This window comes from Poecilia latipinna, unplaced genomic scaffold (genome assembly GCF_001443285.1).
Source record: "Poecilia latipinna isolate Pla-1442-1.1 unplaced genomic scaffold, P_latipinna-1.0 Scaffold1420, whole genome shotgun sequence".
NCBI classification, from domain to species: domain Eukaryota; kingdom Metazoa; phylum Chordata; class Actinopteri; order Cyprinodontiformes; family Poeciliidae; genus Poecilia; species Poecilia latipinna.
The window spans coordinates 1-12,150 of NW_015114036.1; the positions used below are offsets into that span (position 1 = coordinate 1).

At 39.1% G+C, this 12,150-nt stretch overlaps 1 protein-coding gene across 1 annotated transcript; it reads right to left on the reverse strand.

Annotated features, from left to right (window-relative positions):
- Positions 1 to 362: 362 nt before the first annotated feature.
- On the reverse strand, positions 363 to 10,446 carry LOC106962495 (E3 ubiquitin-protein ligase HECW2-like). The gene is made up of 6 exons (XM_015056945.1): positions 9,837 to 10,446; positions 6,211 to 6,318; positions 3,499 to 3,593; positions 2,469 to 2,544; positions 812 to 981; positions 363 to 619 (listed from the first exon to the last, which is right to left on the reverse strand). The coding sequence occupies exons 1-6, from the start codon at positions 10,240 to 10,242 to the stop codon at positions 470 to 472; spliced, it is 1,005 nt and encodes a 334-aa protein (XP_014912431.1). The 5' UTR covers positions 10,243 to 10,446; the 3' UTR covers positions 363 to 469.
- Between the last annotated feature and the right edge of the window lie 1,704 nt (positions 10,447 to 12,150).

Below are 12,150 nucleotides of genomic sequence, written 5' to 3' on the forward strand. Positions count from 1 at the left end.
TTTTTTGACATTAGTGGAAAGTTGACATAACACTGGACATATTTGCAATGGAAATGCAGTTAATGATAAATATTGAGATGCATGTATAGAACTTTTACAAGAGCAACAGAGAGGCCAACATGAAGTATTCCCTGTGGAAAAAGTTCTTTGGTTCCATCAGTTCTTTAGTTTTCAAACCATAATCGTCAGGGCACACCACCCTGCATCTTTTAGATGTTTCCTTGTTTCAGCTCCCCTGATTTCAATCGATTAACAAGCTTTTGCTGAACTGTAGTAATCTAAACCTAGTTAGATTATTATCCAATTAAAGATTAGAACATTTCTGTTATCTCTAAAGATAACTAAAGTGATGTGTCATTTTAGCAGCGACACATGTAAAACACTCAGTGTGTGCCTTAAGGATCAAGGTTGAAAACCCCTGTTTTTGACATTTCAGTTGTACAGCACAGTTTTGTGTCTGGGTGTGAACTCACTCAACTGTTGTTGGCCCCTCAAGAAGTCTCTGCACGGGGATGATCAGATGACCCAGAAAGCGCTTGATAATTGGTCGGCTCTTGGCAAACTTATCCTTCACTTCAATCTCCAACACATCACTCATGAGAGCCACAAAGGTGTACTTCTACAGAAAACAGAGATACAAAAACCTAGATACTTGATAATTCTTAGTGTTAAATTGGTGGACAGAACAGGTAATAAAAAGTTTCATAAAAACTCTAACACACACATTTTTTAAGAATTGGACATCTGCTGATATCCAAAGTCTTAAATGCATGACCAGGGCGAATGAGTTTATCAAAGCAAAGGGGCTTACCTCCCCATGCCACACAGGGTTGATGGTATTGGCTATAATGGTGGAGCGCCTCTCCTGGCCATGATGAGTGAATTTGGGGAGGCCGCTCCTCTTCCCAGGCAGGATGGACATCTTCAAGTATGGGTCAGGGTTAAAAAACATCCCCTTCTTCAACCCCACTGCCTGAATATCTGAAACAGTAGCAGTTATAGGCATCTTTCTTGTCAATACCAATAGTGCTAGCATAGGCATTACAACGTTGGCTTTATATCACCTGAAGAACATTTCTAGGATTAAAGAAATTCTAGAAACTCTTTGAAAGATCTCAAAGAAACTAGTCCATATGTTTGACTTTAGTCAACCTGATTACTGCCTAAAAAGTCAATGAAACAATTGCAGTTGATCCAGAAGCAAATCCCGTCCATTCCTAAGTCCTTATACTGGCTCCCTGTAGCCCAGTGTTGTGTGTCCACCTTATTACTGAATTAGCCAGAACACTGAATTAAATCATCACAAAAACCACCCAGTTGCTTTATTGAACAATGTCCATCATCCAACTTGGCGCTCATACCCCTGAACTACAATACTCATTATGTGATCACGTAAGCACATAGTGAATACATGACTTTAGGGTGCATTCACACCAATCCTGTTTAGTCCGCTTTAATAGAACTCTAGTTCTTTTCTCTAGAAAGTCCTGTTCATTTTGGGAGGTGTGAATGCACAATCAAACTCTAATGCTGACTAAAAAAGCCCAGCCACACTACAGAAAAAACCCATTTCGGCCGCTTGTATCCTGGACCTCGTTCTTTCAGTCATGACCCACAACTCATGACCACAGATGAGGGTTGGTACATAGATTGACCAGTAAATTGAGAGCTTCACTTTTTGACTCAGCTCTCTCTTCACCACGACAGACCAGTAGAGCGCTCGCTTCACTTCAGATGCTGGCGCTAATCCGTCTGCCGATCTCCCGCTCCATTTTTCCCTCATTTGTGAGCAAGATCCCCAGATACTTAAACTCCTCCTGCTTGGGACCGGAGGAGTTTCCCCTCCCTACCACCGGCGAGGAAGGGGAACAGTTTTTCAATTAGTTTGAATCGTTTGATAGTGCAGTGTGAACACAAAGTGCACGAGTTGAAAATGTAACAAATTTTGCAACTTTGGTCCCGAATCGAGTCTTCTGGACTATCAGGTGTGAAAACACAAAAATACTGTTGTTAGTTTATAAATCACTTTACAGCATAAAACCAAAATACATTAAAGAACTTTTGTCGTATCAACCTTCAAGACCACTCAGGTCTTCTTGTAGTTTGCGCTGCAGCTCCAGAACCAGAATTAAACAACAAACCAACATTCAGTTTTTATGCAATAAATCTGGACCAAACTTGCAGAAAACCAAAAAAACAGCTGAAACATTGAGATTTTTTAAATCAATTTTAAGAACCCAGCTGTCTAGATCTGTATTTGACTAATAATAACTGGAAAATTTATCAATATCTTTGATAATGAGTATTCTTGATTTTGATGATGGCATTTGACAAAATGGAATATTTGCCGCTTGTTTCATGATAGTTTATTGTGTTGTTTTTATGCTGTAAATTACTTTGAACTGCCTTGTTACTGAAATGTGCTTTACAAATTATTTTTACTTGGCTGTGCGTGTTACTCCTCTTACCTGACAGGGTGAAGCTGACAAGTTTTCGACAATGTTCACTTCCCGACTGCTCTTCCACTTGGCCTTCACTTCTCACCTATTTCAAAAACAAACAAATGCATGGAGAAGTGATTTTAGTTTAATCTCACTTCAACTTCAAAAACAAAAAAAAATCAGCTATGATTCTGGCCTGTCTGCCTGCTCTGTTTTTCTCCTCAGCTCTCACCTCTGCAATCAATCTCATCTGATCCACCTGCATGCTGCTGTGCTACAGTGCACTCATGCTCATGTCATCCACCTGTTCACCAGCAGTTATATTCAGCTCTCAGGCAGAGTGTCACAGTTTTAAAAGCCCATGAGTGAGCCCAGCATTTCCTTCTTTATGGTCATGACCATGTTTTCTCTGTTGAATTTCCCTGTCTTGCCTTTACGGCGCTTCTGATCAATTTCTCTGTGAAACAACTCATATAATCATCTCAAGGTTGTAACTTTGAGTTTAATCAACAGATGCTGTTAAAAAAACAATAACAAAATTGTAAAATAAATAAAAAAGATCTTGTTCTTAGTTGTTTTTTTTTATTCGCCAAGAGAATCAGTCTTTTTCTATCTTTTGTCACTCAAGCCTGACAAAAGTCAGTCACCAAACCTGGGTTTCCAACACACTGTGTATTTATAAGTTTTCATTGCTGCTAAGAGGATGGAAGCTGGTTGAAAAGGCTGGTCTTCCTGAAAATGTGAGTGTAGGTCTTAGGGAAAATTCCATTTTAATGTAAAACGAGAGATTACTAGATAAAAGAAATTTATAGTTGCTAATTTTTGGTGGCTCAATCATACTATCACACATAATCATTGTGAATTTGAAAACATTTGCCCTTGCCAAAGCTATGAGGGGGAAAACCACATATTCCAGTTGCTTGAAATAATCTGTAAATTAATTTACCCCCTTCTCTCCTGATCCCTAACCATAAAAGTTGTGGTACTAGTGACAACCAACGGAACAAAACAAAGGCAATTTGGATATGGATGATAAAGTATTAAATCACACACTTACTGGAACTCCTGGGTTCTTCACAGTGATGCAAGGAGTTGTTGCTCTTAATGCTCCACTTATTCCATGATAATATTTGAAACAGATCTTTGTCTCAGCTGCAAAGAGAAATTCCCCCCCAAATTTTCTGTACATGAAAAGCATTCAAAGAGCAGAATTGGGCATGTCTGCAATAATTCCCCACCCCCCCACCTCACATTTCAATCAGAAATGTAGCAACACCTACTGGCTGAACAATTTCTTAAGAGTAAACAAACAAACCAAGCTAGGTTTTCCCTTGAATCTCTCTCTCTCTCTCTCTCTCTCTCTCTCTGACTCACTCACTCACTCTCATATGTCCTCTGAGCTCGGGTCCTCTATCAGAGGCCTGGGAGGTTGAGGGTTCTCCTCCAGTATCTTGGCTGTGCCTAGAACTGCACATTTCTGGACTGAGATGTCTGATGTTGTTCCTGGGATCTGTTTGAGCCACTGCTCCAGTTTGGGGGTGACTGCCCCGAGGGCCCCGATGACCACAGGCACCGTGGTCTTCACCTTCCAGGTCTTTTCCAGTTCCTCTCTGAGGCCCTGGTATTTCTCCAGTTTCTCATGCTCCTTTTTTCCTGATGTTGTAGTCACTTGGTATTGCTACATCCACCACAACAACTTTCCTCTGTTGTTTATCCACCACCACAATGTCCGGTTGGTTCTCCATTACCATCTTGTCTGTCTGGATCTGGAAGTCCCACAGGATCTTAGCTCGGTCATTCTCCACCACCTTTGGGGGTGTTCAACCTGCTGAGTGACAGACTGAAGCTCCTTCAGTCTGTCACTGAAGGAGCTTTCCAGTTCAGCTTCATGAATGTGATGGGAGATATTGGCCACCAGTAGGTGCATTTCCATTTTTTCCAAAATGTCGCTAATGTCGAAAAAACACAATTTCCCCAGTGTTTTCATTAAGAAATTAAATTGCAATCACAGGTGAATAAGCTTATTTACATTATGTGTCATTAAAATTATGGCAGTGACAAGTGCCATAATTATTCAAAATTCATCCGTCAGAGGAGATGTCAGCATCTTATTCAGGTGAAAGAGCAACAAGCCCCGGATACTTTGGAGCATCTACGACTGCGATGTTTTGGGGAAACTGTAGCCGGCAATTTTACAGAAGAGCGATGTATTCAACGATCAAATGACACACAGCTTTTTATGTACTGTGCGATGCTGTGAGAGCTCTTGTGTGAGAACAAAACCAAAAGCACACCATCATCCTTCTACTACTTTCTGTCATCTTCTTTGTGGTTTTTGCCAGTAGTAACATCCAGTTGTTGATCACATGACTCATGTGGTGTGAATAAAGTGTTTCCATTGCAGTTTTGCAAAATATATCTATTTTGACACGACCGAAAAACCACCTCATCCTAGCACAAAAACGTTTTCGTGAAAAACTTTTTTTTTTTTTTTTTTTAATTGCCCAGTTTCCATTAAGTACATTTATTTTCCTAATTCCAAATTTCACAATTTCATGGTTTTAATTTTTTGCCAGAGTCCTGTCTCTGAGGTAATCCTCCTTCAAAACTACTGGTAGCATATCTGTGAAGTAGCTAGCTACATGATTGCAGGAGAAGACAACAAATTCACCTGATTCAGTGTCTCAGTTTGGTGAGTTACAAGTTGCTTTGTGTAAAAAAATCTGAAAATCAGAACAGTATAAAATAGGTTATTTGGGGGCAAGGTTCTTCACTGCTACTCAGTTTATCTGCTTTAATGTTTTAAACAAAATCAAAATAAGACTAAATAACTAAAAAAAACAGCTGTAATTTCTGCAACTGTAAGAAGACTTGTTTTAGATAAAAGCAATTAGATGTTAGGTTTTCAGTTGTGGATCAATTGCATAATCAAATGTAGTAATCAATTTTACTCATCATTAAGCTATTTTACTTAACAGCAAAAAACCCTGATTTCATACAAGAATTAAAAAAAAATCAAGCAAAAGACTAATTCAAATGTTGCTCATCTATTTTTAAATTTAAATGCATATTGCTCTGCTTCTTGACCAGAATTCACTTTACAGTGATATTTGTTAGGAACCATAACTGCTGAGAACCACAAATACTTGAGTCCCCCACTAAAAATATCTACAACTGCCTGTTTTAATAGTACAAACATCAAATATTAATATGTTTTAATAATCGCAGTAGCAGAAACTGACAGCTACAATTTACCTTATCTCTGCTCTTGAGGGTTACACCCAATCAGTGGCTAGCAAAATGAATGTTGCTGATGGATTGAATGCTTTGCAAATGCCAGTCATTAGCATTTTTAAGTAGCATTGTGTGTTGGTGTTTCAGCTTCAAGCTGCATTTTCTTCTGAATATTTTAAATAAATTTTAAAAAGTTGCTAATGGATACGTTTTGGACACTTTGAAGAGATCTAGTTAAAGGGAGGTCCTGTAAATAAATTGTCAAACTGATATGTTTGTGTGCACAACATAAAGATTTTAAACTGTTATAAAAACTGGCTTTTTAATGTTTTTTTTCCCCAGGAAAACAACTAGATGATAATTATCCAAGAGAAGTAATTCCATCATTTTTTCCCAGAATTGACCCTTTCACAGGATGACAAAATGGCACATTATTTTCAATAATGGATTTCATATAATCCAACAGTTTAACAAGCAAGCTTTCATACAGGTCAACAGCAAAACTGGAGTAACGGCCCTGATAAAACTCACTTACCCTCCATGAAGTAGGGTTCAGGCTCCAGTCTCCACAAAACCTGTCCTTTTTGAGTACCATTTACTCCACGGTTCTTGGACTCCCAGACATTGGCCACACATGTCTCATCTGTAAAAAACACAACGTAATTTATTAAAAAGTTATATTTTAAGTGCACGAATCCTGGATTCTAACATTTATTACAATAAGCAAACTGTCATACTCCTGATTTCTATTAAACTTAATAAAAAACTATCCACATCTGTCCTGATCAAGTAAAAAAGAAAGCTCATTCGTTTATGTTTGGTTTCATAAAGCCTGATTAAACTCCTGTGTCTATCTGTTTACCTTCAAAGCTGGGCCATAAATGTTAAAACGTAAATATTACACTTTGGCAATAAATATTTGGCATTTATCAATCAATCAATCAAATTTTATTTGTATAGCACATTTCAGCAGCAAGGCATTTCAAAATACTTTACAAAATTAAAATAAAAACAGTGTGACATTGAATAAACAGTGAGAAAGAGAAAGAGATTTTGAAAAAGATTAAAAAAGATAAAAACATTAAAACCCCTTTTCGGACTTTAGTTAAACGTCGTTTAACTGGGACGTTTAGCTGGTCATGCACTAAGCAGAGGGATTACATTTATCCCTGCAATATAAATCTAGGCCCTCCATTCCCTTTCATGTACTTATCTTCTTCCATACATATTAATATTTTAGATCACAATGATAAAGGTTTTGATAGAGGAGAGCAATTGTGTGGATTTATCACTTCATAGTTTTTTTTACTATGCAAATCTTGAATGCCTGTTAAAAATGCAGAATTATCTTAAGTTATGGTTTACAAAACAATTTTCAGTCAAACTGATTTCTACAAAATAATGACAATAACAAAAATAACATAAAATAAGTAACTGGCTAATTATTAACCCCCTTTAAAGTGACTGACATAATTCAACAGAATAGAGTTTGCCAAAAGATGTGTGTGGGCCCCTCCATGGACAAGTCCAAGAAAGCTCTTTGGTCTGATGAGACTAAAATTGAGGCGTTTGTCTCTCAGATAAAATGCTATGTTTGGAGGAAACCACATCACCACAAACACACCATCCAGCATTAACAGCTTTCCAAGGAAAAATGGAGTTAAATTGCAGGGTGCCGAAGTGCTAGCCTCATTGAAACACACACACTTAGTGGAGTGGCCAGGACAAAGTCCCGATTTCAGTCCCAGAAAATATCAATGGGAAGAACTGAAGACGTGTATGAGCAAGGAGGGCAACGAACCTGACATACCTTCTAACAGTTCTGTCAAGAGGAATGGTTCAAAATTCTGGCAAATTGTTTTTGAGAAGTTATAAAAGAATGTTTTACCCAATTATTCTATATGTTGGAAATATTGGTTTAATTATACTAATTTTAATGATGTTTAACTTTGGTACATGTTGAAATATTAGACTGATCATGATTGTTTTGAGTAGGCCTTAATTTAGGGTTAGACTTGGACTCAGGGTTTAATCAGTACATAACTTAATCAGTAGAACATTTTCTTAGATATAATAGTCACGATTTGATTAAAATTAGTCTAATCATAGTCTTTTATATTAGATCACATTCTTAACAGTGTATAAGTCAAACATTCATCTGAAAAATTTATTGAATGTAACATGTTTTGGTATTGAAACTGTTCATGTTTGTTTTATAAGAGTTTGAAGTTATTATGTGGAACATGTATTCATTTTTATAATCAAAATCTGCTGTTTGATGCACTGGGTCAGAGGAGAGGTCAGGAGAGCTCTGTGTGGTCCAGTTTGAGGCAGTTTGAAAGGATGAAAAACATGAATAGTTGATAAACTTCGGTCCTGCTTTCATTCTGTATGAAATGAACATATCTATTGTTCCTACCCTGGGAAAGTGCGGAGGGAGGATAGCTTAGACAGCGGATAAATTCATCCCTGGCCTTGGTAACACCTGCATGGTCTCTGGAGTACAAAAAGCACGTAATGAATGGTGCTGTTTGTGTGCAGGAGAGACCATCTCTGAACAGTACGTCAAAACACATCAGACAGTAAAGAACCCGTTTTGATATAAAGGTAATTGAGCTAAAACAGCTAGTCACATCACTGGGGTGGAACTGTCTTGTAACTGCTAACAATGAGCAACAGGTAGGAAATGTCTCGTTTTCTCAACAATATATGTGTGTGTATGTCAGAAGTCTTGTTAACGGAATATTTTCCATATTTGACTCTTTTTTTACTGTCATTTTGACAGGTAATAATTCACATCCTTGACTGGTGCACATGGGCAGACATAATAGACTTTATGCAAAGAGTTCAACGCAGACGCAACTAAAATCAATCAATAAAAAAAATCCTTTCTGAATATCATCTAATGGACAATGAACAAAATGCATCTTTCTGACCAGGAGCTGACAGAGAGTTGAAGAGTTGAGAAACACTGGTCTAAACAGATGACACCCTTATCTTGAGGAAATAAATAAAAATGCAGAAGTTAATCAGACCGCAACATGCGCAGCCTGCTGCACAACCAATGCGGATGCGGCTCCACCACGCGAAGAATTAAACTTAGCTCACGCTGCCGTTTTAAGAAATGGAGCTGGAAGACATTACCCTCCTGTGCCCAGATGGAGAGTGGCGCTCAGGAGGAGCGAGGCAGACATAACATCTGTCCGTTTCGGAGAAATGAAACCACACAAAAAGATCCTCAAAAAAATTCACACCCGGACTGCTCACAGCACAGTAAAGAATGCTGGGTTATTTAAAACATAATAAAACTTGCAGAGTTCAACTGATCAGTTTGGATCAGGCAGATCCAACTAACTGGTGAACTAGAGCAGATTTCTCTGCAGATGGGAACCAGGAGGAATTTGTGAGGCACTGTGCATTCAGACCCCAGCAGGTAAAGTGCTTGTAATTTAAGTGGAGTCATTTAATTTAACTTATTATAAGTTATTGGGGTCACAGTCAGTGGTTTTTATCACTACAGAGAAAAAGTTAGATGCACTTATCTGCTTTATGTGAGATGGGATCTGGAGTCATGGTTCAACTAGGTGAATATGAACAAAGCCGCATAAAAAATGTGGCTGAATAGCCTAATGTTAATGTGATTATAATTTGACGGGTAAAAATAGTACATGACCGATATTTTTTAATGTTGTCGGTCGAAATGACGAATAAAAATTCTAGCATGACCTCTATGTGTGTGTGTGTGTGTATATATATATATATATATATATATATGTCATTTTCAGCAGTTTTAGCGTTAGTCAGTAAAATATTAGAGCTACTTTGCGGATTTTTATGACCACATTCATGAGGTTAACACTGAATGAATGAGATGTGACTTTACATAGTGACTTTACATAGTATTAATGTAAAGTTATTTTTACATCAAAAAGTGTCTGTAACTGTTTTTTTTCCTCTTTGTTTTTATTTGAACTGAATTTAATCAGTATATATATATATATCTATATATATATATATATACACACACACACACACACACACACACACACACACACACATATACATACTTTGCAGGTCACTGGCACACAAGAACTGGGGTTGCCCACTCCTGGTTTCATTTGTTCCACCAAACCCTTTAGATTTAGAGTTTCAGTAGCTCACCGATGTGATAAAGGCCGATCCAATCAGTGGCATCCACTTCCTCCTTTATGTCCCATGAGATCACCAGGTGGCCTTGGCCAAGAGTCAGTTGGTATGTGGATGCCGTAAGTGATGAGCGGCTTTCAGAGGTCACAAGATCTGTGTCACTATTGGCCCTCTGCAGTCCCAGCCCGGCTGATTCCAGCTGGGTCCCGGATGGCACAACAGAGGACGACGAAGCTGAGGATCCCGCTGTTATCTGTACCGACAAACTGCTGAGGTTGTCCAGTCCCACTGTGTACGGCCGACTGTGTGGAGCACGGCGGCGCACCACCAGCAGGTGCTCGTGGGCACTGCTGTTGGACGCCGAGGCTGTCTGTAGTGGAGGCGATGCAGAAGAGGTGGATGCAGTAGCAGCCGCTGCCATGCCCACGGCTGGGGCAGAAGAGAAAGCAGGAGGCGAAGATAGCTGTTCGTGGAAGTGGGACTGAGGGAAGTGGTGATGGTGGAGAGGGGGAGATGGGGAAGAGGAGTTAGAGGATGAGTGGGGACGGGGGCGAGGGGGGAGGACTGCGGTTGTGAGGGACGGCCGAATGGTGGAGGTTAATGGAGTGGGCTCAACAGAAAAAAGAAGGCACTAGGAGTTGTCCCTATCCAACTGAAACTGAAGAAAATTTAGCAATAGGGAAAATCCAGCATAACCATACAGGGTTATACTTGGTTATACTTGTTTAGGGTTACCTAAACAAGGAAGTCTTTGGTGCTGCTGGTATTCCTTTGGGAAAGGGAGAGTACTCACGTTCAGTTCGTTCAGATGGTCCTATGGAATTAAAACTATTGGACTCTTTTATTGACCCATATATCAAGCTTTATGTCAGTATTTGTCAGATGTCTGGCAGTGAAGAGCCACACTGTGGCCCTCCTAACCTCAGCAAGCATGTGCTTCTTCCATGACTCCATTATGGCTGGAGAACAGAACGGAGGTAGCTGAGATGGGGAATTAGGGAAAGAGAAGCAGAGAAATTCAGAATGATCCAACTCTTCTGTCCAGGTAGGGGAGACTGAAGGCAGGGTTATCCATGCAGAAAGGAAGGTAAAACCTACAGGAGAGAGGGATTGACAGAAGAGAAGAAGGGACATAATCAGAATAATTCTAATAAATATTTTCAACAGACAGTAAGTCAAATCAAGCAAGACAAATACTGCATACAATGAAGTCTGGGCAGGATTAATACATAAGCTACAATCAAATAAAGTAAATTCTAGACTTTGGGTGTAAGTGAAAGCTTGCTTAACCAAAAACCTTGGAGCTGGTATGAAAAACCTGTCTGTCTCTAACAATTACTTCTCTGCTGGGTTCTCAAAGAAACACAAACCTTTGGCAACTAGTCCCTATAGCATTCTACCAAATTGTGACAATTCAACCAAGGTAGGTACCAAAACTATCCAAGGTTTCCACCCAGTGTATTGTAAGCTTGGTGGGCTGCCAGCCATTACTTGCCTTCCTAGCAGGATAAAGCTGGGTTTATAGTTAACACATTGAACTGGCCAGGAGGGTGAGCATGTTATTTATGCCATCAGGGTCTGTTACTGAAAAACATTTCAAGTTTGCGTTGCGCACAAGTGAGGTGTGGCTTTTATACTTGACATGTAGTAGTAGTGTAGTGTAGACTTTAAAATACTGTTAGTTTATAAATCACGAAATGCCTTAGGACCACAATATATTAAAGATCTGCTTTTGTCGTACCAACCTTCCAGACCCTCCAGGTCTTCTGGTTCTAGTCTGATCTGCATCCCCAGAACCAGAACCAAACAAGGAGAGGCAGCATTCAGCTTCTATGCACCACAAATATGGAACAATTTTCCAGAAAACTGCAAAACAGCTGAAGCACTGAGTGACTTTAAATCTAGACTAAAAACTCAGCTGGTTAGAGTTGGTTTTGAAACCTAATCGTGAAACATTAATCAATAATCTGATGTGCAAAATGTAATGTTATTCAAAGTGTGTTCTATGACATGGTATTTTTGTGTTTTTATCATGTAAAGCACTTTGAAATGCCTTGTTGTTGAAAGGAGTTATACAGATACAATTAATTAATTCGGTTGGTTGGTTGGTCAGTCGTGCAGTATTCTGTGGATTTTCTTTGGAAGGTGTACGTCCCATTACATCTGTGTAAAACTAACAAATATCAGAAAAAGAACATCATATACTTAAATGGCGGTGGTACTGTGATTTTTTTGCGTTCTTGCAAGGCGGCTGTCACTTCAGGCACCTTGCAAGAACCTGCATGACCATCGATGTGTGACTGCAAGCATGCTTTGCAAGACAATGATC

Coding starts and splice junctions, on each gene's coding strand:
- LOC106962495 (XM_015056945.1), bottom strand. CDS start 10,242: ATGGCAGCGGCTGCTACTGCATCCACCTCTTCTGCATCGCCTCCACTA. Junction 3,594..6,210: donor TGAACCCTACTTCATGGAGG/GTAAGTGAGTTT, acceptor TTCTCTTTGCAG/CTGAGACAAAGATCTGTTTC. Junction 2,545..3,498: donor TGAAGAACCCAGGAGTTCCA/GTAAGTGTGTGA, acceptor TTTTTGAAATAG/GTGAGAAGTGAAGGCCAAGT.